Here is a 27,501-nt window from a genome sequence, read left to right as displayed (position 1 = left end):
AAGAGAAAAAAAAAGGCTGAAACAGGCTTAGTTCTAATGACAGATAATCCAGTTACAAACTCGTGGAGCTCGTCAAAAGGTTTGCTTTCCAGTTTGTGGCTTTGTGATGTGAATGGAACGTGAAGCTCGGGGTGCACTGAGGCAAAGAGGAAAGGTTTTTAGTTCAGCCTGTGTTTGCCACAGGCTTGCCCTCTACTTTGACTCTGATTTGCACACTTTGACTTGAGGCTTCTGTGGGCCCCGGCCGGGCTGCTGTGAGCTGTCTCATCTTTTTTATGTTTCACTGGTGGTTGTTGCAACTCAACACGTGGAGGGAAACGCAGGAGTTAATGAGCTGATAGCACAACTCTGCCTTAGCTGAATAGTTAAATAAGTCACAAGGACAAGAAGGAAGCAAACACTGTGCTATTGTGGCTCCCGACTGAATCAGTGAAGCTTGCACTAACACTACTCCAGGTAATTATTAGCTAAGAGCTTTCAGACAGGTATAGCTTCATTTGAGGGCACAGATTTAAGGAAAAGCCCGGTGAGGAGCACAAGCTTAAATCTTATCACTTATCCAATAATGACATTATTGGATTATAATGACATCTTTTTTCCTTCCTTTTCTGTATTGTGTATACATATCTCAATTTCATACAATGGTGTGTACATAATACATTTATGTATACAAACTTTGTGCAATATTGGACACACATCTGCATGTGCAATCGTGTGCTATGGGATAGTGCAATTTAAGTCGATCCTGCACTTTATTGGGGCATCGTGCAATCAAATTAAATTCAATCTTGCACTTATGCACTCGTCACTTTAGCAAACAGCACTTTAGCACATAGCACTTTAACTAGCACTGTAGCACTTTATAACTTCTCAGTAATCTTTTGGTCCCCTTACCCACTTTGGTCAGTTAACTGGTGGTTTATGTATGTCGTTCATATATGTTTCATGTAAAATGTCAAGGTGTTTTATTGTCCTAGTCCTGCCTCTTGTACTTTTTATCGTCATTGTTTTTTATGTCTAACATCAACCTGCCTGGGGATGGAAATTAGCCACTTGGCTATAATCCCACATACTTACATGTCAATGTCCAGTACTGTTCCCATTAAAAAAAAAAATCAAAAAAAAAATCATCATTGTGTTAACACCCCTATATGTCAGTTTATGCTGTAGTCCTGTTTTGTCACATTATACTCTTCCCAGTCCCTCCTGCCATTGTCTAGGTTCTGTGTCATATACTTCAGAGCCATAGGTCATATTGTATCTTTACACAGCTTTAAATGAATAGTATTGCCATGAAAGTGGTATCAACCCTCTCATGTAGCTCCTAAGACAGTGAATACATATATTTACAATGTCTTTTTCTTCGGGATCTTCTTCAAAACTCTTACAATACACATATGGTATTATCATTTTCCAGCAGAGAGAGTTTGTTTGTTGATTTGTATCTCTTACTTTTTCACTGACTTCTCTTCATTTCTGCTCTTCAAGTCACAGGCCACTGAAGGAAGAGGAGGGTCTTTGGGATGGGCAGCTGCAGAATGCCTACAGCTTGGTGACAGGGGTGAACCCCCAGCAGCGCTACCAGCCCACCCAAGGAAGCTACCAGCTTCAGTTTGCTATCCAACAACTGCAACAGCAGAAACTCCAGTCCAGACAATTCCTGGACCAGAGCCATTGCAGACACCAGGTATATACAAATTATTTCATGGTGAATATGATGCTTTAAAGATCACATTTATCATTTGTAAAGGAAAGTGTCCACTCTACAAGGTAAAGAGAACTGGAAGAGGTTAACTTTTACTTTTTGTCTACAGTGTAGATGAGTTGTTACTTTGAATCACATGGACTTTAACCCAGATCCTTGGTGTAAAAATGGTTCCCTCCTCGCTATTGTCCAGAGTGTTTAGAAGCTGTCACACCAGGTCGCTGCAACTTTTTGTTGACACTATTTAACATTCCTCAAAGTTGCTTCCTATAAAATGTTCAGACTTTTTTTTAATGTTTTCCTAGATTAGAAGTATGAGGTATTAAGTGAAAATATGTTGTTCAGCTTCTTTTGTTTTTGTCTTCATTTAAAATCAGCACCGCATGAAAACTGAGCGACGTGTACAAGAACTATTGAGTTATAACTCAGGAAAACCCTCATATTTGTGTCTGTACAAAATATCCCCTTACCTAAGCACAATGCTGTCCAGAATAGTGCAAAATACTCCCACATAAAAGGGAAAGCTTTCATGTTAGCATTTACAAAGCTATTCTGAGAATCTCTTTCCAGACCACTTAACAAAATGGTGTTCAGCGGCAACGTCTTTCTCAACAGAAGCTCATTCCTGGAGAGTCAAACATGACTTCTCGCCCCAAGATTACAGTGTGTGGCTGAGTGACTTGGTTAGGTTTGTATATTGGAAGGTGCGTAATGAAGGAATGTTGCCCATTTGGGCATTAGTGAGGCACAGAGTCCATCATGAGTTTCAAGTCTTACTGTTACAGCTTGTATCAGATTTGAGCTCCATTTGTGGTCCCAGTACAGCACAAATAAAATTTTGGGAGATGACTTTCTCAGCAGTAGTAATGTAGCGACAAAAAACCTTTTAGCCATGGCTGACTAGCCGTGACAGATGTGATTTGGCTGTTTTTAGAAGGAGATTAGAAAGGTAGAGAGGTCTCGGTCATTTCGCACAGCGTAATTTTAATGTTTAGAGAAAAAAGATAGGCCCTCCGTCTTTCTGTGCAGTTGCTTTGAAAGAGGATCTGAACAGGAAGAGTGTATTTATTCATTTTCCAAGGGATTTTGTACAGGCAATCTATGGATGGAGAGAAATGGAGACAGGGGGAGCACCATGGGACAGTTTACAGGGTGGAATGATTGGATGCACCCGCTTTTTTCCGCTCGGTCCTGAGTAATGCAGTTACTCTCACGTCACTGTTTTTTCATCATCTTGGTTGACCCTTAATTAATGCAATTGAGGTGATATTTCTCTTGGCTTGGTCCAGGAGCCTTACGCAAGCCACTTCATGAAAGTAATCCTTTGCCTCTCTCGATTCCATTCCCCTTCTCATTTTGTCTCATGGTTTGAACGGCTCCCTCCTTACCCCATCTCACCCTTGTAGGTAGGGTAGGGGGCTCAGACAGCTGGAGGGAGCGAGGGTTAGCGCCGCTACTCCTCCACACTGAAAGGAGCCAGTGGAGGTGCTTCAGGCGCCTGATAAGAAAACCTCCTGGACGCCACCCATTTGAGATTTCCCAGGCAAATCCAACTGGTAGAAAGCCCGGGGGTCGACCCAGAACACACTGAAGAGACTGCATATCTCATCTGGCCTGGGAACGCCACAAGGTCCTCCAGTTGTAACTAGAAAGCGTTGGTTGGAGGGGCATGGATGGATGGATGGATGGATGGTTGGTTGCTCTTGTTGCTGACATGTCTTATAAGCATATGGAGACAGCAACACTTCCTACCATTTGAAACAGTTTGCGGCATTAAGGTCCGTATGTGTACACAACACATTGCGCACAGTGCTGAGACAGAGTCATCCACTTGTTCAACCCTCTGAGGTCATAGGAAGGCTGACTCTGTATGTGTCTCACTATCAAATCAAACCACCCTCCCTAAAATCCTGGCTATCCATCCCAGTTTCCTCCACCCACATGGGTCTCTTTGTCTGCCTGAACTCACCTTCCTTGTTTTTCTACGTGGGGAAAATGAATGAATGTATTTGGAATAACTGAAGATACAAACGGAAGTGATTCACAGAGAGTGGGTGCTCATGTACATATATGTCTATGTACTCCTGTGTGAGAGAAGGAGACAGGGGGCTGCTCTGGAGCTCCAGTCCACGTTCCAGTTACTGGGTGCAGACTGCGCGGCTCCTCCACAGCCTTGGCCCTGAGCCACCTGGCAGGCAAAGAAAGGTGCCCTTCCTGGCCCCGCTCAAACTGAATTGCGGCCATAGGCCTCGCAACCTGGAAACTCAGCTTCTCATTTATCAACACACAAGTTACATCAGATATTCCCTGTCACACTGCCGGCCCTTTGAACGGCTGCATTGTGAAGCTGGAAAACCATTAGCTTCTTAGATAGCCGTATAAAGCTGCAGAGAAAATAGCATAGACATGATATGTGGAAGGAATGTATGCAAAGCATTCCCCAGCACTACAAGGACAGAGTGAAATGTGGCTCTAAAATATTATGTCAGAAAGAAAACGGTATTTTCCCCCTTCCCAAGCCTTTGAAGAGATCTTGTATAAACAAATAAATAATGTGAAGAATTTGCTTTTCACTGCAGCCAACTGCAAAAAATGTTGAGCTTGTTTTGATACTGGATGGCATTTCAGTAATATCTGCACTAATTCATGTCAAGCACTTTGATATTTCACCTTAATGACAAGAGGCCACATTTTTTTCCCATGACTCACCCGTTCCAAATGGTATTGCACTTCCTTATTCCACTTTTGGAATTGGGTTTGATTCTTAATTTGTCTTAAACAGAACACAGGTGACATGACCACATAGTTACATATTTACTAGATTTGATATATTTATGATCTAACTTGAGATCTTTTCTAAAGCCACTTCTAAAAACACTCAGAATCGGATGTTGTCATGGACATCTGGATTCAAAGCAACTATATCTCCTTCATCTTGGCTGTCATTACCTTTTTTTTCTACATCTGAGACCTGATTTTTAATTAGGATTACATAATCGGAGAAGTTTGTCAGGAGTAAGTTTACAATTTGAGGCAAATACAATACAGGAGCTTCTCAAAGTGTATTTCAATAGTACCCTAGGTTTTAGAACGAGTATGGTCCAAGAACCGATCCCTGTGGAATGCCGCTCATGACAGCTACCTGATCGGATACAGTTGCTTTAGTATCAATGTTGTAAATATAATATCACTCTGGCACCACTGTGGTCTTATGTCCTATTTGTTGGCAAGCTTCAAGCATCTAACTTCTTCTCCTTTATGTTCTTTGAGTTAATAACAGTAAGTATTGTCTACTGGTCAGTGTCAGAGAATGATATGATGTCCCAATGCCCAATAATGAATATCACATAGTCTCAGCAAATATGTTATTGCATTCAAGTTGTTTGATAATAATAAGAAATGGTCAACCAGTGTGCAGTCACTGTGTAACTACTGTAACAGTAACAGTGCTGTCTCATATGGTCAAATCAAAGATCTAACTAAGTTTAAACTGAGTATAAAAAGTCATTTATAATGCTTTGTTAAAATGTCCTATTCCTCTTGACAATGAACAACTTTTGTCTTTCTCGTCTCTTAGGCTCAGTTTCCGGACCAGACAAGTGCTCCACACACTCAGGCTCCCACAAACTCATCCAGCTGCCCTCCATCCAGCTTATATGTGCGCCCCAATCACAGCCACGGCCACAGCCACATCCAGACCTATCCTGTTCTCGCCCCAAAGCCACCCAGCAGCGCTCGAGAGGGACAGATGAGGAAAACGGCAACAAAACGCCTCATCAAGTAAGACCAGACTTTATTCCATGTTACGTAAATAGAATATAACTAAAAGTTTTATAAAGTGACCATAGAATTTAATGCACGCTAAGCGGTTGCAGTGCAGTAGTGCTGATTGGGCCCTGCTTGAGGAGCGAGGGTTCATGGGATCGGTGAGTTCAACAGGACACGGCTAATGCTAATGAGGGTTTGAATATGTGCTGTAGTGGAGTGCTCCCAGTCTTTTGGCCGCGGGGTGTATCTGCCTGTTCGGTAAACAACCTCATCACAGGCCTGATTTCTGCATGAACCGTAAACACAACGTGGTTCAGTGGAAGGGCCTGGGCTCCGAGCGCTGTTTAAATCCTGTTTGGTTTGGAGATAAGCTGAAGAGCACAGAAGGGAAAATAAAAGGAAAAGAGTGAAACTGGGCAGAACTGCCAGCTATTTCCCTCACTTATTTTATGACTTTATTACTGCAACATCTGGCCAAATTACACAACAACAGCAAACCTTTGTGATCAGGGCATGATTGTTACAATGTATGTGTTTTTAGTTAAGCCCATGGAGCAAGTCGGTTTCCTTCTATCTGGCGAGTTTCTTTTCTCTGTGTCACGTAATCCATTAACGGCAACTTCACAGGCCTGAAGTTGAAGTTTAATGTTGTTGAAAGCAGCAGGTTGCTCTGCTGATGTCTTAACGTTCGGTCGTCCTCCTCAACTGGACAATTTGTGCCTGGTAAGTGAAGAGTTAAAAGGGCAGCAGCACAGTGTAGGGGTTGTAGAGGAGGTTAGGACAGCCAGGTAGGTGCCGTGTTTGCTCCTGTGTGTGTGTGTGTGTGTCTGCCTGGCAGTTGCTGTGTTTACCCTCTGCATGAGGAATTCCAGAGCCCCCTCACACTCTCCTCTGTCCTGCATTCTTGTGGTCGACCAGTGTGACAGGGGAGAGTGTGGGAAAAACGGAAGCTTCGGGACCAAAAAATGCACCGATGGAAACAATGAAAAGAAAGAATAAAGAGAGGGGAAAAGAAAGAATGACAGAAAAGTAAACGCTGTCCAGGAGAAAAGGAGATGATTGTTTGCAGAAAATGGTGGGATAATAAGTTGCTTCCCTTTATTTCCAGGGCTCGTTTCAGGGGCAACTCAATACCTCTGTTATTGAGGCACATCTGAAATGCATCTCAGCATAGGCCTATGCTCCTCCAACTTATAATAGAATCACTGTGCTGGGTGTATTCACACAGTTCAAGGTTATCCAGCCCTCCAAACACCTTCCTCCAGCCAGCTGTTGAACTGTGACACTGTTGTTTGATACAGATTTACCTCCCCGTTCCTCCCATGAGTAACACACCACTGATGATCTGACAGTTGTAAGTTGACCCTGTTTCTCAGAGTGACATTTGGTTCTGGGTCTTGTTTAGCAAAGGAAATAGAGGGAAGAGTTTCGTTGAGGCGGCCAAATGATTTCTTCTGTCGCCCCGCAGGACAAAATCCTACCGGAGCCCTATTCAGTCGGTCGGCTTTGTTTAAAAAGTGCCGACTCGAGGCAGTGATTCGACTGAGTGACGAGTCAGCATTCTGTTTTATTTATAGATTGATGGAGCTTGGCGACGTTTTTGAGTGACGCTGCCTTTGTTCTCGAAGCTGGGCTCACATGCGGTCCACTTGCTTGAAGCGACTGCGCCTCATGTTGGTATCACACTGAGCAGGGCAGGGCTCTCTGGTCTATCAACATACCACAGCTGCCAACTGGAGGGGCTGCAAGGACTCAAAGTGGTATGACTTCAGTGAAGGCTTTGAAAGGAGCAATTTGTAACACAAATAAATGAGCCTGTTTGGTATTTTGTTTGCAAGGTTTGGCTAGTCGCAGCTGTAACTACGGAAACCCAGGCTGTCGTGTGGCATTACTAATAGGGTGACAATTACAGCAGCACCATTAATGTCAGCCTCGCTGCTGCTTTCACTCCCTATTAATCAGCCACAACAGTAGTTATTTTCACAGGATACTGTATACACACAGAAGCTGCCAAAAGTGTGTTTATGGTTAAACTTTATCCCCTTTGGTCAGTCCGAGTAACATTAAGACACAAGCGGCTACCTGAAGGCACAAAAAGTAAAGCTGCACATCAGCCGTGTTTACATAATAACTCCAGCTCTCTGCGAGCAGTGTGAAATCTTCAACTTTGGGCTTATATATCATCCGCACATACTGCAAGTTCAGATTCAGTTCTCACCTACAGCGTTTCTGGCTGCCGCCCGGCTCTCGGAGTGACGGAGTGAGAGACTGTTGACAAAGAAAGTGATGTGAAGAACCCGGAGGTCAAATTTTTTTTTTTTCCTTCTTCTTTCAATATGAAAGGGGTTACTTCCTGTCGAGGTATGCCACGCTTAAAGTGGGCCACTTCTATTTGTGGTTGTGTAATGGTATGAAAGAACAACTGTGCAGCCCCTTACAAGGAGGCAGTGTGTACCCTCATTACTGTGTTAATGCTCCTTTGGCAAGCTGCTGTTATGGGGCGAGAGGTTAATGCCAGCTAAGCTTTATTTATTGTTCCCCCTAAAAAATGCTTAACAGATTTAATATATAAGGTTACAGACGTGTCTGCTCCTGCTCTACGCTTCAACAGTTCTTATAATGGTTTTCTCTGTGAAAGCACAGTATTTGCTCTCTGAATAATGTGAAAGGCTATGCAATCAGTTGTCTGATCTCCAGACTCCTATGTTCTCTGATTTAAACATACCAAGTGTATACTGCACCACTGTGTTCACTGTTCCTATAGGAAAGACTGTGCATGTGCCGATTTGTCTGTAGCCGTTGCCACACACTCAGTAATCGCCACAGTAATCTGTCTGTTGCCAATGTGAAAATCACATCACCCAGGACAAGGAGCAGGAATTTGCCCCCTTCTTGTCACAATAGTTCACAAGAGGCACTCGGTAAACACTTAACCCCCACTAGTCTCCACTGGCTACGCACACACACGCAGATTATTTGAAATTGACTCGATGACTCATCAGACATCATGCACACACATGGGCACAAACAATCACAAGTTGTCAGAAACGATTATCTTCTTTTTTTTTTGTTTGTTTGGTTGTTCAGCTCTAAGTAGAACAGTGCACTTGGATAATTATAACAGTGAGGTGTCCTAACAGCCCGGCCCAGGACTGTGGAGATAAGCATGGTCTCTCAGTTAGGATTTATCACACGGAAGGGGGGGATCTCTACTGACACTTCTCCGGTGTTTGATTAACAGGCAGACGTCCTCGGAGAGCTCAGCCAGCGGAGCCGTGTCCAGCGGCCAGCATATGGTCTATGAAGCCATCTGCGGTAAAACAGGTGGGTCTGATGCTGCAGTTTTACACACACTTGGTAAATTATCGTACTGTAACTTGGCCTGTAACTTGGCTGTAGTCCGCTGGCAGTGGGGAAATTATGCCCTCTCTATGCCAGTGTCAGTGATTACAGCCAGGCATAGTGGACATTCCCCATGGAGGACTGATAAACACCACTGGATATTTTTACCCAGCTCCTGCTTGCTCCCTGGCGTGCAGGATGTGTGCAAATGCATTTTGCCCACAGTAAACGATAACTGCAATGTCAAAATAATAAGAGCACAATTGGGGTTTTATTGGTTATGAAATAATGACTTATGCTCTACCACCTACAGAGTTAAACGACTAGATTTATAAAATAAAATCTGGAGACATTTCCAGTTTGATGGTTATTAAATCACTTAAATATCCAATGCTTCCAATAAAAAATAAAGTGGGTAAGTCCCAGTTTCATGTATTTTGGTTTTGCATAATCACAGATGTTATTTAGTGCTAAGTTAGTGTGGGTGTCATCCCGCAGAAAAAATGTGTGATTTAAAACAGATTGCCTCCTCTTTCACACCATCTAACCTCTTGGATTAAGTTAAGCAACAGTCCCCTGCCCTGGAATAATTAGACCGAAGTGCTGTGAAAACCAAGAATGCATCAAGAACAGTTTGTAACTGGTGGATCAGAACAAGAAGTGTTGATTAGAGGAGTGCCTGGTTCATATTTGAAATTATTTATTGCAGCTAAAATGGTAGCAGACTATCAGATCAACTTCAGGCTCAAATTAGACAAATAATTCATATAAGTGACAGATCCTCATAACACATCAGTGAATGATTTGGATGATGTAGTTAAACTCTGTCAGACCCGAGGGTTTTTTTTCTCAAAAACTCACACGGTCATCTTAGTCCTGGTCCAACAACGGTAACAGAAGCCTCACAACATCTCCAATAGCTGCTGTAGTTGTAATGTTATAAAGGAATCAAGCAAAACTCTGAAAGCTGATCATTTTAACCTACATTATCTCAGGCAAAGATTATTGTAATGCAGACTAACTGTGCTGTGGTGTTCACACTTCATCCTGATTGCACAGTCAGTTGGTTTCTATTGTTGTATTTCGTCTGAGGCTTCCTCTTCTTTAAAGCAGAAGTAAGCGGAATGTTTGTGTTAATATAAGTCTTAAATAGTTATCTTCCGACGACAATCACTTACATAGAGTGTTTGGTCTGAAACACAGGTCTGTCAGTCACTCTGCTCCGCTGTAAGCCGAGGAGAAAACTTTCCTTGTATCCTGCAACCTTTATCCAATGAGGAGAGAGAACAGCATAAAGGGGCGGTCCTCTCTGTGTGTGCAGCCAAGGGATGCGCGTGAATGTGGTGACGTAGGGACGAGGGCGGGGACTGCTAACTCCATCGGCTGACAAGAAGTTAGCCAAAACGACCGGATCGCTTACTTCTGCTTTAATGATGTTCATTATGCCACCGTATCTCAGTATGGAAGCACAGCAACATCCATGATTTTGTGAAGGCATACTGTTGTGGTAACTATTACACACACACTTGCCTGCATTTGCACAGCATGAGATGAGCAGCATGGAAGTAAAGGAGAGCACAAACAGATTTGCAGGATATTCCTCACTTTCCCTGTCTGAATAACTCGCTACGGCCCAATTTAACCCCTGGTTGGAGACGTCTGCATGTCTGCTCCACTTCCCGTCTTTCCATTCTGTTTTTATTCCAGTTAAAAACAGGTACATTTCCAGCCAGGACAGGCCACCAAAAACAGGGATTGTCCCCAAAAAACATGGACGTCTGGTCGCCCCAAGTGGAAGCAACCAGACCTGAATGGGCATAAACAAACTTTCCAGTGCCGTAATATAAAAAAGTCACATAGTCTTCATATGTCTTAGATTGAAGGTCAGGTTACTGCTTAAGCATAAAGAGCCATAACCATGACAACTACATAATCAGATCCAGTGATGGGAACAGTTTGGGCATTCCCATCTGTTGGCAATTCCTATACAGGGGTAATTACTGTCTGTCCACCAAAAGCTCAGTCCAGTTGTGCCCCAGAAATCACACCAAGAGGAAGAAAAGGTAGCTCAGCCTTTATTAAGCTTGTTGTGGCTTTGCATTTCAAATGATGGCAGCATGCACTCATGTGTGCCTCGTCACCCAGCCCCTGTTTTTCCACACCTCTTTCCATCCTGGAGCTTAGTCCAGTAACAGTGATATTAAGCAGTTTGCACTTATGGACACATCTGTTTGTCTGATCAAGGCTATTTTCCAGAGACCCTACTATACATTAGCATTAGCAAATCATACCATTCATCACATCGTATGAATGTCACAGTCGAGCTGACCCAGAGACCAGCTTGTCGGAAAAATACAGTAGCTGTGCACAACGCAGCTTCCTTACCTCGCAAAAAAAAAAAAAAAAAAAAAAAAGTCTGTGCGTGTGTCTGCAACCAGAACATTTCTTTTCATTCTCCTCTCTTCTCCCCAAAAAACTATGAAGGCTGGCTTAAGTTAACAAACATCTTACAAACTCATCAATTACTGTAATAGGATCCGTTGGGAGCAGCTTCTGAATTTCATGAATGCATTTTTTCCGTCGTTGAGGGCGCAGAGGGTGGGGGGGAGATGCCTCACTCTTGGCTTTCAAAAAATGTCAGAACCAAAAACAGTAAAAAAAAAAAAAAAAAAAAAAAAATCAGTACGTACCAAAACCAGTTAGCAGGGCAAGTTTAACCATGCATTGAGAATGTAACACAGAGACTCTGTGTGGTGTTTGGGGAAGGGGGTGGGGGGTGTTATTAGAAAGGGCATAGCCTTTGTGGGAGCTTAGGCGTGCGTCAGGTCTTTCTGGCTGCCCAGTGTACCTTTGTAGCGAGATGACTGAGCTCCCCTGATCGACTCTGACAGGGAGTTAGAGCGAGTCCAAATGGAGGGCATTCTCTATGATCAGCTGTCAACCACCATAAATCACACTCTCCCTTTATCTCTCTCTTGTGCCCTCTCTTAATCTCTTCCTCTCTCTGCTCACACAACTCTGCCTTTATCCTCTGAAAAACTTTTCCTTGCTCACTTACCCCCTCACCCCCAGCTCAACCCCCCCACTCCCTTTCTTTGCCTGCTTCTTATGTGTTAATTTTTGATCTGGGAGGAGGAGGGGGTGGGTGGGGGGCTTTGATGAGGACCTACGGTATCAGATCTTACAAACCCAGATCATATCGACCGGCCACATGTGTTTTACAGTCGCGGCCTTGAAGTTTTCCTCTCGACGTTCTCAGGGCTTCACAGACTGTGACTGTGAGGAGATTTATTGCTTGAGAAGGAAATGAATGCTGCACTTGTGCCATTTTAATGGGAGTCTGATCATGTCAGGACGGATAGCTTAGGCCTGTATCAAAATAACACTGCGTGATGCCTTGCTGGGAAGGAAAGGAAAGGAAAGGTAGCAACTGGCAGTTAACAACTTAAGTTGTATTACACAAGCCATTGGAAGATTGATTGGAAGTATTGACTGAAACACATTTTTTCTTTCAGAATTAAAAAAAAACATATTACAGGGTTTTTGTATTTGAGTGTAAGGCACAAGCACAGGAAAATCCAAGCTGTGAACAATCATGGTAGATGCCTGATTACACTCCACTTCTCTTTGGCTCATTAAGATGTTTTTGGGTGCGTTTGCCATTTAACAAATGGGTGACATCATTTCTTCTGTCATTTTTACTTCCAAGTGACATTTTGAGTGGGGTATGGGGGAGAGAATATTGTCCCCTTTATCTTCCTTTTGCTGAGCTAGAGGAAGCTGCTTCCAGCGGTCATGTCATCGGGTTGGAAGTCGGGGGAGATGTTTTCGTTTTCCAGCTCACTCAGGCCCCACGGTGTAAAAGAGCACCAAAATAAACAGAGTATGCAGAGAGGGAATGAAAGGGAATACTGTTTGGGAGCACAAACACGGCAGCTCTGACTGTACTTGGAATGCCTTTTCTACTGGATGCCTGGCTGCGTGCCAGGCGATAGGACGAGGGCCGAGCAGGCTGAGAGTGGAGGGACAGTCAGACAAAAGGCTGAGCAGTGAGCTGGCTGAGCCCAGATCTGCTGGTAACCACTCTGACCGTGGATAATTAAAAGGATCAACAGAAGCTCCACCAGGAGGGTTTCAGTGGGCTCAGCAGGAGAAAAAAACTCCTCCAGGTTTGACCTAAACATTTCCGTGTACACACATGAGGAAGACCTTCTTCGACTGCCTTTTTTTTTTTTTTTTTACCTCTTGTGCTAATTTTTCTTTCGTCTGTTGTTCAGCAGGTCTTTCTGTGTACCGCAAGCTGTTCCAGGGCCAGGAGCCCAGTCACAGATGACACGAAGGTGACCAGAGGCACGTCCCGCCGCTCTGCTGGCCAGACAGGTGTCTCTGCATGTAACCACATCCTCACAGAGGTGTATTCTGGGAAAGGACAACAGCAACAGATGAAAGCATGCCAGACATCGAACAGGGTCCTATTAATTTCTCTGTGATACAGCAACAGACATGCGAGAGGATAGTCTGCCAGGTCAGGAATGCCCAGCTTTGACGCAGGTTGGGATTTTGTTGCGCAGCTCGACATCAGTTGGCCTTTTCAGCCGCCGACCAACCCCACCACCCGCCCTCCGCCAAATCCCTTTCTGCTACATTAAGTCTATATCCCAACAGTTGCCCGCCCTCATTCCCTCCATGCTACTGATGCCATAGAGAGATTTCACTGACAGATAGCCGTCAGCAGGTGGTTCTTCAAGTGCTAGTGGTATTTTAACAATCATTTCAACGTTGTATTCTTTGCTCATGCAGTGGCATGTGCACCGCAATCCATTCATTCAAGTATTTTTTTCCCCCCTTCCTATAAAGTTAAACAGTTGAGATGTGGGAGGGGGTATTGCCTGAGCAGCTTCTCATCTTGCTGCCCCGAATGGAGAACATGCAGAGAAGCTCCATTCATGTGTGGCTTCTGGCTTTAGACGACTCCAGCAGCCAGTCCTTGTAGGAAGCCAAACAGTTGCCAAACTAGACTCTATGGCCATTGTCTGGGGATGTGTTCAAGTGAAGCATCCTTTGCCTGTAGGCTTGAAAAGGAAATTCTGAATGTTTTAGCTTAAATACAATTTGCTTGCTGCCTTGTTCCCTGTTTACAAGGATGATGTAACAGTGTTGAAAACAGGGGTTATGTCTTATATCAAGAATCCAGTGAGCTTGTGAGTGTTCTTGTAAACTGTGGAGATATCGATGTTGTTGTCCTTGGATGGACCAAATTTAATATCTTTGGTATAATAAGTAAATTATTGTTATTGCCTCAGTATTTATTTACTGTATATTGTCCACCGAGAGGTCTTTGTGGCCATTTCTGTAGCTCAAAGCATAACTTAAAGAGGAATTATGGTTATGCACAGCCTTTCCTACAGTGAAGGTTAATGCTGCACCAGCAGACCAATATCCTCCCGGATATTCAGTTTCTTGGGACCATATAGCGAGTTGACTCAGGGCGTGTTGATAGAATAAATGATCTCTGTTATATATCAGTAGATTTAGCATATGTTTATGATGACTTTGTCAGAAATACTTGAATTTCATGCATGTATTTGTCATATCAACTGATGATTACCATCAGAGTGTTTTTTGCACAGATTGTAGTTTTCAATGCAGTACAACAGAGCTGCTTTTATTACACTTTGATGGTATTGGATTTCTTTGTAGTGATCGATGTTAAACTTCATGTTGTGGACGAACTGCTGTTAAAGCCAGTGCATGCTGTGTTACAGGAATCCAACAATACAGTCCAAATCCAATGTGTATGATCTACTGTGGCTAAACAACAATATATACAGTCTGTTATTTCCAGTCTGTTTTGTTCCCGATTGTTTACAACACACATGCATGGGACTGTAATATTTTAAGAATCATTCAGGCAGTTTGTAGCAAATAACAATGACATGAAGAACTGGAACACATTGAAACATGCTGATCATGTCAGTAAATGTATTTGTTCACATACACATACTGTACTATAAAAGTTGGATGTTTTCACTTTGGTCATCTAAATTTACTCTGTTACCCTTTAAAATAAAGTGCTCTAAAATAATGTAAGAAAACATTAAAACTCAACAATGAACATAGAACGCTTTTATCCAACTGTTGATTTTTTTTTAATTAAAAAAAAGTGTTTCCAAGAGTAATAAGAAAAAAAAAACATTTACAGTTTGTGATCTAGTTAAGTGTTCACTTAGCGACATACATCGTTTCATACAACAGAAAGGCTTCACTTAAAAACAAAACAATCCCTGGAATCACCATCCTGTTGCATTACAGAGGTAAACATAACCATGGAAATACTACTTTGAAATAAAGGTTGGTTTCCAGCATGTTTTCTTTTCTTTCTTTTTTTCCTAAGGTCATTTTCATTTAACAGCATTGAATCCTAAATACACAGCGAAGGGAGCCGTGCCGAACACAGCGTCAGTTTCCAGCTTGGACATCCCAAGGTGTCCTGTGAGTCGGGGCCGAGGGATGTGTTTGCTCTCGGCAAACACTCATTGTTATCTTACCCTCTTTGACGTAGTCCTGTCATGCTGAGTTCAGTCTGCATTCTCAGTCATTTTTTTCTCTTTTTGTTTTTTTTGACTGCAATTATTTTATGTCCTTGAGAATGCAGTGGTCATTGCGAGACAATTATAGTTCTGTTCCTCTTTCGTTGGGAACGGGGGTTTGAATACCAATGTCACATAACATTGAGGTACAGGCTGTTCAAAATGTTGGAATATAAAAAAAACAAAAAACAAAAAACATGAGAAACACTTTTGTTCAAAGGTGATTGTTGAAGGTCAACAAGAGGTCTGATGGGTTTGAGAGCGCTCTTAGTGAAGTGGTGTTTTGACGAGTCTTTTAGGTAAATGCTGCCAATGGTTGTGAGCAGAGTGGTGGACTGCATCTTTGATGTTCATGAGAGCTCAGGCAAGGCCGAAGCAGAGGGAAGAGGGACTCATGGAGGACAAACCGCACCGCGCTCCCCCTCCTCTAACACCTTCACGCCTGCTCCTGAGTAGTGCTGGGAGCCGCCGCCACATCCCACGTCTCTCGCCGGGGCCGTGGAGCTCCGAAGTTTAGCTGCACTTGCAGGACTTGACGACCATGTTGGAGAGCTGCTCGACTTTAGGGGAGCGACCCACGTAGTAGAGGATGGTGAGGGGCTCCAGGTCCTGAGGAACACAGCAGGGTGAGGCGGACGCTTCGGGGTTCAAGGTGTTGTAGAGGCTCAGCAGCTTTGAGAGGGAGCAGAGGGAGAGGGCGATCAACAAACAAATCTCAGAGACAAAACAGATTCATGACTTTATTTATATATATGTGTTGCAGCACTTCTTCTCACCGAGCTGTGGGTGGTGTCTGCGCTGCGGAGGTAAGGACAGGGCCCAGAGCAGAAGTTAGCATAGTAACCTTCAGGCTGATGGATCCACCTCCAACCTAAATCCTGCCGGAAGTTAATATATAGTGGTCGCACGCAGCAGTTCTCCTCGTAATTGCTGCAAATGGGAGAGGACAGCGAGGATTACGCACACTTTAAAACAAACAATTTTAAGACTTGTATACATTTCCCTCCATGTGGGCTCAGAGCCAGGCAGGAGAAAGAAGTTCAGAAATTCCACTCATAGGTGTGCCCTTATTTTCCCTCTCCCTTGGATTCAGCCCAGGTGTCTTTGGTGCTGCCTGTCAGCCTGATGGAGGAAATCCAGAGCCGAGGAGACGGTGTGTTAAGAGGAGGTAACATTTGCTAGTACTGGGACAGATCCCAACTTGTATCAGCTAATACCTGTGTCATGCTCGTCTGTGGGATTAACAAGCTCGTGCCTCTGTGCCCACTCTTCTTCCCTGCCATCTTTGTGGCAGATGATTTTTCTATTTCATTTTGCTTTGGCTGGCACACTAGACGATATAATGTAACACCCCCCCCCCCCCCCCTCCTCTCCCCTGCCCTCCTGCCTGCAAGACACAAATAGCTGCCTTTTTATTTGCAGTATTTTTTTAAGTATCTTGGTGCTCAAAGCTCCAGAGCTGACAGTGCAGGTGCAGCCAGAGAAATTATTTTGGAAAGTAAAAGACAATAAAAATAGTCCAGCAGTGCATAACATTTTCCAGGATGGAGAAATGTGCCTTACTTGAAGCAGTAATTGGTGTCAAGTGCCCGCTTGCGCCTGCGGGAAGAAGACTGGGCATCCAGCCTGTGGGGAGGGAGCATCATGAGGATGAGGTGGGGGTAGAACTGCTCCTTTTGTTTTTTTGCACGGCTCACATCCTCGTAGTCTGCTTCCATACCTGCAGGGGCAAGTCAGTTAGTCACTCTGGAGGATCACATGAAGAAAAAAAAAAAGAAAACAGCACAAAAATGCCAAAGATTTGTAGAGTTGTAAAGATGCCTGAGCTTCAAGATCTGCAACTTAACTCTAATCAGACTAGTCAGTTGTAACTTTTACATAAGGATACTGTAATCTCCAGGACGGGGTTCATTCATTTCTGGCTCACTTTTCTTCCGTCTCCTTATTTAACACTGGTCCCTCAACCTTCCTTCTTTCCCCCATTTTCCCCCCTGGGCCTGTGTCTGCTCATCCAATCTACCCCTGATAGCTTAAGCAGTGGATATCTCAGGAGAGATGCTGCTGGTGGATATGTACGCCCCTCTTTAATTCAGGGCCAAACGTCTGAGCACCGTGGCAGCACATTCCTTGTGGCCAAGCCAGTCGGGAGTGTTCCCAGGACCGAGGGCCGGGGGCTCCAGTGCTAAGTGAGATACCAGATCAATTGTATTCCCATGCTCTGTGTGTCTCTCTTCCTCTCAGAAAGGAAACCCATTATCTTAACAAAAAGGCCTCAAAGAGCCTTAAGGAACATGTTGACGACTGAACTTTTTTTTTTTTAGACCAGTCTCAGAATAATGAAAGTATTGTGATTGTACAGTAATCAGATTCTCAATGCACATTGACTAACTTGCACTCAAAAACAACGCCTCAGGTAACTTTAATCTGGCAGTAAATACAGTGAAATAAAAGGCCTCTTGAGTCGTTACACAAATGAAGAAAAGGATCCAAAAACAGACTAATTTTGATCTGAAATATTTGGACTTTCTTCCAGTCCACAGGATGGAGTCCCCTCTGCCAACACTGCATCACCAGATTAAGCTTCATATAGGCAGATTTGTAGGACCATATTAAATATCAAAAGAGAAACTAATGACCAACTATTACATGCCAACTTCCACTTCTAATAATCAAAGTACTATTTACAAAATTTTGGAAACATCTGAAGCCGGCATTAAAGCAAAAATCTCAACCCAGAAAGAGCCTCTTGTATCAACTGGTCCTGAGACTCACTAATGCAAATCATCATCCTAAAACCAGCACTGCCTAATGGCGCTAATCAGAATAAACCAAATTTTTCAACAAACAAGAGATGCCTATCTGAAACATTAGACAAATCAAACAATTTAAACAAACTGAATTGTTATCTGGCTCGTGATCATGAATACAAACTGGCAGAACATCTTTTTACTATGAGAGATCAAAAGCAGAGACTAATTCTGACCAAATACAGGCCAAGCAGCCGCAGACTGAACGGCACAAAAAAAAACCTCCTGGAAATCTACAGAAGAAACTCTCTGGACTCAGTTATGCACAGCAGGTGAGACTGAGATTGTGATTGGTCCACATTTAATCAGCACAAAAATCTTTGATATTTGATTTACTGATCTCCCATTATGGCCGCCCACATAAAATATGTTGTGTTTTATTTTTAAAGGGAGTTGTGCAAGATGTTTCATTGGGGAAATGTGCGTATTTGTTTCTTTCTAAGACTTAGTTGAGAAGATTGATACCACTCTCAGAACTGTTTGCTAAACATGAAGCCGCAGCGTAACGTACGTTAGCCTGAACATGCTAAACAGGCAGAAATGCAAGCCTGGCCCTGTTCCATGAATCTTTTCAGCCAAGAAATAGTGTATCACTATCCCTAAATACACATAATGTTCTTACATTTTTAGTTTTTGTGTCAAACAAGATATGTCGTATCATTTTGTGTGCTTTAAAGGTGTAAGGCAGTTTTTTTTAATGTTTGGAAGGAGCTAGGCTAACTGTTTCCAGTCTAAACCGAGCTAACTGAGCTAACTAGATATTTGACGTAGCCTCATAGTTACTATACAGACATTAAACTCTCACCAGCTAAGCAAATACTTGTATATACCACAATGTTGAGCCGTTTCCTTTACTTCATACTATTAATATGCAGAGTCGTGCAATGAACTAAGGGACATAGCCTACAATAAAAACATTCCTCTGAATTTGACAACTAATAATCTGAACTCTTGCCCTAAACCTATTCTCACTCTTGAGGGTTTGTTTTTTTCTCTTTTCCACTTGTAATATTCTATATAAGTTTCAATCCACTGCAATATTGTTTTCAACACTTCACACTAATACCTTGTTAAACTGAAATTTGAACTGGCTGAAGTCGGCTCATAACAAGCTGTAGGAAAAAACAACATAGCCTGTTGATACAAACCCAAACCATCTCGGTTCGTCACATCACTGTGAAACGCAGTCTCACCTTTGAACTTGACCTCCAGCACCTCGTTGGCATTTTCGATAATGTCACCATTAGGCCTGAAAGTATGGCAGGGACAATGCACACTGATCTCCAGGCCAAGATTGGTCTCTGAGGGGTAACAAGAGAAGAAAGGTGTAAGAAGCTGACATTTTTCCCCAAGGGAATGTCCTTCATTCCCTTGCAGGATATGTGATACAAAGAAAATTCAAGGTGTCCCACTCACGTCGATACATTAGCCACTCCCTCACTGTCTCTGTAACATCAAAGGAGACCCACTCAGGCGTTCCCTTGGTCAGGACGTTCTTGCCCCCAACGTAGCGCTGTTTGGCTTTGGGGTCGTCTGTCTGGAGGATCTGCGAGGAAAGATGAAAATGTGACCCAGCTGCATAAACTCTCTTTTTTTTTTACGCACATACGCACTGACACACAGAACCAGAGCTGTCTGTCTGAGCCAGACTCTCCAGGATGCCTTGGGCCAAACGTCTACTCTTCATGGAAAAAGTGACTCCCTGTGTTGATATCCCCATTTTGCAAGTTAATGCCTGCGTGTTACCCTCCTGCCAATGAGAACCTGGCTGTCCTTCACATCAGCAGTTCAGACTGTGAATTTAGCTGGGCTCCTAGATGCAGTGTCAAACGGTTCAGGGAGGAGGCTTCCCGGTATCTCTGTGGGCATTCACATCCTAGCGATGTTATCGTGTTGAAACCCCCAAATGTACAAGAACTGACGACGGAGGAAAACCTGTAACAGTGTGTTTCAGATATACATGTGCACACCCACACTGTTTATCTGTGGTGAGAAATGTATGTGTTTGGGTGGTGGTTACGAGCACTTAGCCCCACAGCCGTGCTATGGATAACCAGGTTCCTGAACATTGTCAGCATCTAATCTGCCTTCCTGTGGGAAAGCGGGGCCAGAGGACTGCCAGCGTCAGCCCTCTGCCAATCAGCTCCAGCCTGAAAAGTGTGGGGGTGAGCAGGCGGCTCCATTTACTCCCCCAGTGGGTGACCCTGCCTCTATCTCCTCTTAGGCCCCTGGAAACAATCTGAGGGCCTGACAGTCTGTATTCAGCGCTGGCCAGAGCCTTGCCTCAGAGGCGGTATGCATTCAGGAGACGCTTGTCTCCCTGGCAGGAAATGTTGGAACCTGATCATTACTCCTAGTCTCTCACGGGAGATTAATGAGGAAACTGAAAAAAAGAGAAAAAAATCCATCCTTGCCACCCCACACACTGACATCTAACAGATGCGAGCTCTAACACACTGGGAAAAAAAACACTAATACACAACACACAAATGCAGGTGCAGGTCTATAAACCCCCTGTTGAAAGCATAATGCCTTACTTGATCTAACAAGGATGGACAACTGCTTTGAGATTGACAGCTAAGAAAGAAGAAACTGCCGCATGGTAATCTAGGGTTTCTTAAAGACGGCTGTGCAAGCTCTTAAATTTGTCCTAATGTAGAATCCATTTGACTATAAGCACATGGAATAACAATCAGTGGATGAAAAGAGGAGAGAGGGAGTTGGACACCCTAATATAAATGTTTTCATCTTTCTCGCTGACCTGCACAGGCCTTTTGAGAGAAATTGAGCACATTACCCCCCTGCGCTCTGCTAACAGTGGAAATGAACGGTCAGGTCACACACCTGGTAGAGCTCAATTCTCTGCTCGTTTTTCTTGGCGTTGGGGTTGGGGATCCGCAGGGCTCGAAACTCAGCCCGGAACAAGTTGGTGGAGTTCTTCTCCATGGTCGATACGTTGAAGCGGAATACCTTGGAGGTGATACCCTTAGGGCAGTAGGGGAGGTCATCTGCAGGTAAAGTGGAAATGATGACTCAACAGTGGCTCTGAAAATGCGATCAAATATCTCCTTTAAAGAAAAAAAAGATCAGATTGGAAGCCTCATTGTTTCTCTTGTCAAAATCCCTTTAAGCTCTTATTCATCTGTTACCTCATTGTGTACATGTTATCAAAGCCTATTTTCCACTGACATCCTAACAGGGGTGGACATGTTTACATTTCGATTATTGATAAGTTTTTTTTTTGCAGAGGATTTCCCCACTACCACAGATAGAAATAATAATTTCATGTTTTTTTTTTTTCTTTTTAACTATTTCTGAACCATTCCAGGGAGTCATTACCGCAAACCATCTGCTTATGCTTTGTGCGGTCCGAGTTAGCAACAAGTTGATGTCATGAAATGAAAACCAAATGTCCCATGTGGTGGTGGTGGTGGTGGTGGTGGTGGAGCAGCAGGCTGCAGAGGGACGGCAGCAGCGTGCTCTCCCTCCCACCAGCTCTGGAGCCCAACAGGTGCTCGAAGGACTCGGACAGAAGCCAAGAGGGTTAGACGGGAACATGCGGGCTCACGTGCTGGAGCAGAACATTACCTGAAAAACCAAACCACTGAGGGGGGGTTGGGGACTCCATCATGACAGTAACCTCACTGTGTACATGCTCAACAAGTGATAACTTGCTGGCTGCCTACATGCAGTGTGGGTATGCACCGCAACCTTTTGCAGAATCAGCCAAATAAATGGCCACATTGTGATTCTATCTGAAAAGCTTCCTGTCGCAATGAAGCCTTTCCCCCTTTTATACCGTAATACCATTGAACAGTTTATTATTTTAACAGGCCAAGCACATGCAGAGTTGAGCAAAACAAGCACATAGCAAACTTTTTATGAGCCTAGTGGAAACAGTCATTTACAGCCAAGCCATGGCTAATTTATTACCCCAAGCTTAAGCTTTATTACCAAGCCTCAGATTTGCTGGTGGTTGAAAGGGGGCATTGCACCTTTAGCTGATTTGCACCTCGAGCTGTTTCTGTACAAATGGAAACTCTCTCTGTGTCATGCAAAAGGAACTTGCACATCTCCAAGTATCTGTACTTCATTTGACCCATAATCCTATTTCAGTGTCCTCCCAGTCATTATCTGATATTTCCACAAAGTTTTTTTTTTTACTTTCCCTATTTATAGGTGACCTTTTCAGCATTCATCCCCAGCCAGATATCTGTCCAGTGTTTCCACACAATCTATAAGGAGGAAACCTCAGTAGCCTTTTCCTCCCCCTCACACACTGCCCTGTCTGCCCCCCCACCCCCACCCCCGCCTCCCCCACAGAAGGTGGAAAGCCCCACTTCGAGGGGAGATTTGAAATTCTAATCAAGTCTTTGGTTTCCTTTTGGATGACCTCATTTTTCCCATTGCAATGGTTTTAGGTGGATTTCACATTATGGCTTATTTTTGCCAAGGGTCTGAAAGGTAATTTGTTCCATGTTGGTGAGTGGAGGGGATTGCTTGTATAATTAAAATGAAATACATTCACTAATTGTCTGACCCCAGCCATCTTTAGATGACAGCTCTGGAGACTGAGTGTTGGGATGCTGACTTATGTCCAACCTCTCACCTGCTGTGTACAAAGAAGCACAGATCAATGTGTGTAAAACTCCTGCAAGTTTTAATTCCTCCTGATAAATCCACTCAGAAATAAAAAGATTTATCTGGTAAATAGTAGATTTAAGTATATATACTCTGTATTGATAAACATTATGTGAGTAACTTGAGTTACTGTAAATTACACTCTATTCGTAAACAGATTCTACTACAATTAGAGAATGGAGTTTTACTGTAGGACTTTATCATTAAAACGCTTGCAAAAGTCTATTTATAGTCACATATAAAAGCCTGGATAACAAAATTATACCCAGTTGATCTCATTCTCATATTATCACTCAATTAATTTGAATGAAGATGGGCTTTAAATGAGGGATTTTGAGGTAAAACAGTACAGAGCCCCTGGGGGCAGGCTTTTGAATAGCTCTGCAGTAAAGCTTCACATAAACTGCCGCACCCAGACGCCATCCACCACACCTCACACCCTGACACACGCCTCAGCCTCCTGTGTCTGGGATCCTTTCCTCTCGCTGATAAAAAAAAAAAAAAAACTCCCAGGAATCACCTCTTCTTGCCCTTTTGCCCAGAGGCCTGTCTGTGATGTCAGTCTCTCCAGAGCTTGTGGAGGTAAACAAAGGAAATAAGAAGCATAAGGCAGCAGGTGCTAGCCAGCTGCTGAAGTGTCCAGGTCTCATGAAGGACGACAGAGATTTCTCTGGAAATCTGTTTGTTTGAGCTCTGTGTTATCTACTTCAGTTGTAGCATTGTGGGATATAAACTTGTTTGCATTATGCTCTGATGGAAACAATGGATCAATTACCCTGTAAATTAACAAACAGAATTCAAAGTGCTGCTTTTAAAGAGTCTCATTCTCTACTTCCTTCCTCAGACTGTGGACATCGAATGATCGACTGTGGCCAGCCGTTACGGCAGATGAGATAATATGATGGAGCTCTCTCTTCTAAAGAAAAACAACTCCCCTGCCACACCCCCAAACCCATTTGATTGAGGATGAGGAAGCAAAGATGGTGAAGGCATGAAAGTCTTGTTGAGGTGGGGGTGGGCGGGGGGTTGTTTCTTTGGGAGCAGGCCAAAGACCTCTGTCTCTGTTTGTTCAGATGACATCATCTTTCTTCTATCCCATATATCAGCTCCCCTGCTGTCCTCAGTCAGCGTCAGTTCTCAGTTTTTACTGACCCAACGCTGAGTCAATGATTGGCTTATAATTTCGCTGAACCTGCATGCCAGTGTGCGAAGTGTGAGCTCTCTTAATTTTAACCTGTGAGAGTCTGCTATTGCGCCAAAGTTCATCCTTCACTTGAAATATATCCTTATCTCATTTATTTTTTCAGCTGTATTTGGGTTGCGGTGGTATAACTAGCCACGCTGCTCCTCTGATGCACTAGAAGAGGAGGATCAAGCTCGCTGCCGTGTCTCAACCAGTAGTAGTGTCTACCAGAGTTGTCTGGAGCAAGTGGTGCATTCAAGTATGAGAGAAAAGTTTCTGTTTAACTTTTTAACTGCTTGTGAAAAAACTTGACCATAGTCCCAAATACTCCCACCGTCCAAAAACAGCGAATGTAAAACTCATTATATCCAGCAGGAATGAAAATGAACTACGCTGCAAAATTATCAAGGTGACAGACATTATGTTCCTACACACTGCAACATGCCCTGCTCTCTTCAAAATTACACAATGGAAAGAGAAAGAAGAGTTCTAATTAACATATGTTGGAACCCCTTTGTTAATTTTTCACAGAGGCATCCTTAAATGAGCTGTTTGGGGCAGTCGGGGCATGACTGAATCAGGTTCATGTCTTGTATTATCACCTGCAGTATGGCCTACTGTATGAGGCCAGCATGGTGTGTCCTGGGCACATGGCCATCACTGATCCCACTCCTTAGACCTCTGTTTGTTTTGGGAGCTCTGGCTACCTCTGACCAGTGGATAAACCCCGAGCTGTGTATTTTGAATGTCAGAAGCACTTTGTGGGACCTGTGAAATGGATTTGATTCAGGACTTAGGCTGAGGCTCTGCTCAGTGTCACAGCACAGCATAAACACCTGTTGATTTCAAACTGGTAACACCGAGCACCAACCCGACCTCTGACCGTAAGTGGGGGGCACCGATCCAACACCCTCCACTTACAAACTGACTCCCTCTTGGAGAATCTGCTGCTCACTCAGCTTCTGTTTCTGATTTCTGGAACAATCAATGGACCATACTTTATACAGGAAATACCAATATGGATGGACAAGGGAATTAGATCATAACACTGAGCTACTCAGCCCCTGGCTACTAGAAAGAAATAGTAAGGAAATAGAGGTGAGAGAGTCTAACAGTGGATGAAAAATATTGGGAAACTCACGGCCAGAAAATGGAAATGAGGTATTGGAGTTGGCAATAAATAGTAGACTTAACTGCCTGAGAATTTTCCCCTCTTAGGAATGTGTCAGACTTAAGCTGGAGTTCCCATGGCTTTGCTGCGAGGTATGTATGAGGAATGGTGCTCATTCCAATTAGACTGTTTACTTTGCCCTCTCCTTTGCGCGCCGCTCCACTGCTCACAGGCGCGTCTGTGCGTAAAAGCTGCACGGACACGAGCGGACTCACCGCCAGCTGGAAAAATGACATCGCTGTTTTCAACACCGTTACTTCCACCTAGATAATGATTTGGTATCGTGGGCAGATAACGGTTTGTAGTTTTATTGGCTTGAATACATCTGCGCAAAGAAAAAAGAAATGCAACAACAACAAAAATATTGGCAGCATGGTGCAAAGTATTGCCAATCACAACTAACCTTTCCCATCCCAAATATAAAAGGCTGCAGTGTATTGGGTGAGGATGAGATGATGAGATGATGCAAAAAGCAAAAGTTGACTTACTGTTTTCTGGTGGACCATTGATCATGTTGAACTTGTAAATCTCTTTTGCATAGTACTCAGTCTCCGTGTTATCCTGTCCACAACTCTGTTGTCTGGCTCTTCCCAGCTCCTCAATGAGCTCCCTGGTGCTATTGTAAAGGGCCAGAACCTGAAGCGGTACTTGATTTGGACCTGTTGTCCGAGGCGGACTGGTCAGTCGGAGTTTACTGAGGATCTGTCCTCGGACCGCCTCCACTCTTTTTTTCTTTATGTGGTCAATGTCCACAGTGGTGCAAGTGGATAGCGACAAAGTCATTGTCACACAGTTAGAGAGGAGGAAAAACAGAAGTGCTTTGCCCAGATTCATATTTCACGCTGCGTTCACTCACAACCGTGGCTTGTCAAGTAAAAGAAGGAAAAAATAAAAGAAATAGAAACAAAACTAAATTCCGAGTTGAATAGAATTCCTTTTCTCTTTTCATTCAGGTCGTGAGTGAGTTCTGTTCCTGCAGGAATCCCATTTTCTCAAGTGCTATGTCATCTTTGCAAAATGCGCATTTGCATTGGAGCAAATCCGTGCCATTTTGGAAAATAATCTCAACTCCTCATCAAAACTCTTTATCTCACTCTTCATTCCCCCTTGTCTCATGCAAGCATCTCTTCCCTTCTTCTTAATTTACATGGCACCGATCTCTGCACCGTGGTTCAGTTTCTCCATTGCACTGGGCTCTTTCCATCCACTTGTTCTTTTTGGAGTCAGTGCGCCTCCCTCCTGAACTCCCTGCAGTCCAGCCTCAGACACTCTCAGGCGCTTTTCCACTCTCACTCACACTTTATAGTCACAAGCTGTGACGTTTTACCGAGGGAGGTGCAGCAAGTTGCAGCCCGGACAATGAGATCTGACTTATTCTGAAACGCGTTCAATGGGCGAAGACTTTGAACTTTATATCGTCAAAGCTGTTTTTCAATCAGACTTTAGAAAACGTGCGTGGTATTAATATTGGGCAATGTGTGATTTCGCAAGATGGGGTGTGCGTCAGGGAAAAAAAAGGCAAAACAAAACAAAAATTACAACGATTGCACTGATTTGTCAAGGTAACGTTAGTTTTTTTTCCCCCTGCCCTTTTATCGTTTGCATTTTATTGAATCAGGCTGGAGCTGCTTTGTTGTGCGCTCGCAGGTTTCCATCAATTAAAGGCAGGCTCTGTGGCCTGATCCACTCAGTAGACATATAATATACGAGTCTTTTGACTATAGTGACAACATCCAAAATAAAGTTTCAGAAGAAAATGAAATGCAGATGGAGGGCCAAAGTTAACAAAGGGGATCTTGAGGGTGCACAAGGGAACTCAACCAGTTGCTGTGGTTCCGCTAGATGCTGCTACTGTTCTGACCCTCCATAGTCCACCTGAAACATGCACACACAGGGACATCTAGCGGCCATGAGAGGGTAGGGTGCTGTGTGTGTGTGGTGGTGGTGGGGGCATCTTTGACTTCCTTTCTCAGACTGTGGACATTGACATGTGGCAGGCCACCACGGTAGATGAGATAATGGGGCCTAATGGGGGTGATGTTCCGGAGAAAAACATGTTTTTCCTTTTTTTTTTTGCTATGTAAATGAGGGAGAAAAAAATGGCAAACACGTGGGAGTTGTGGGAAAAGATGCTGTTTGTTTGGTAAAAGGCAAACTCTCCTCTGTTGCTGTTTATATGACATCAACTTTCAACAAGGCTATCCCATATATCATCAGTGTTATGATGCCGAGGGTCAGTCTCCAAACATCTTTGTTTTTATCCCATTCTTTCCGCATTGTTTTGTTTATGATGT

The 27,501-nt window shown here is 43.6% G+C and overlaps 2 protein-coding genes across 2 annotated transcripts in view; one reads left to right on the top strand and one right to left on the bottom strand.

Moving 5' to 3' along the window:
- ttll5 (tubulin tyrosine ligase-like family, member 5) overlaps positions 1 to 15,264 on the top strand; it is a 49,316-nt gene extending 34,052 nt beyond the window's left edge. Inside the window, exons 28-31 of the mRNA XM_083998319.1 lie at positions 1,489 to 1,687; positions 5,283 to 5,485; positions 8,715 to 8,797; positions 13,096 to 15,264. Of these exons, the coding sequence (XP_083854445.1) occupies positions 1,489 to 1,687; positions 5,283 to 5,485; positions 8,715 to 8,797; positions 13,096 to 13,148 (538 nt within the window). The 3' untranslated portion in view covers positions 13,149 to 15,264. The remainder of the gene's footprint in view (positions 1 to 1,488; positions 1,688 to 5,282; positions 5,486 to 8,714; positions 8,798 to 13,095) is intronic.
- Positions 15,265 to 15,512: 248 nt separating this feature from the next.
- tgfb3 (transforming growth factor, beta 3) lies at positions 15,513 to 26,463 on the bottom strand. The gene is made up of 7 exons (XM_083998320.1): positions 25,696 to 26,463; positions 21,057 to 21,220; positions 19,629 to 19,758; positions 19,406 to 19,513; positions 16,969 to 17,125; positions 16,182 to 16,335; positions 15,513 to 16,077 (listed from the first exon to the last, which is right to left on the bottom strand). The coding sequence occupies exons 1-7, from the start codon at positions 26,039 to 26,041 to the stop codon at positions 15,919 to 15,921; spliced, it is 1,218 nt and encodes a 405-aa protein (XP_083854446.1). The 5' UTR covers positions 26,042 to 26,463; the 3' UTR covers positions 15,513 to 15,918.
- Between the last annotated feature and the right edge of the window lie 1,038 nt (positions 26,464 to 27,501).

This window comes from Trachurus trachurus (assembly GCF_905171665.1).
Source record: "Trachurus trachurus genome assembly, chromosome: 22".
Taxonomy (NCBI): Eukaryota; Metazoa; Chordata; class Actinopteri; order Carangiformes; family Carangidae; genus Trachurus; species Trachurus trachurus.
This window is presented reverse-complemented; position numbering and strand designations above follow the sequence as displayed.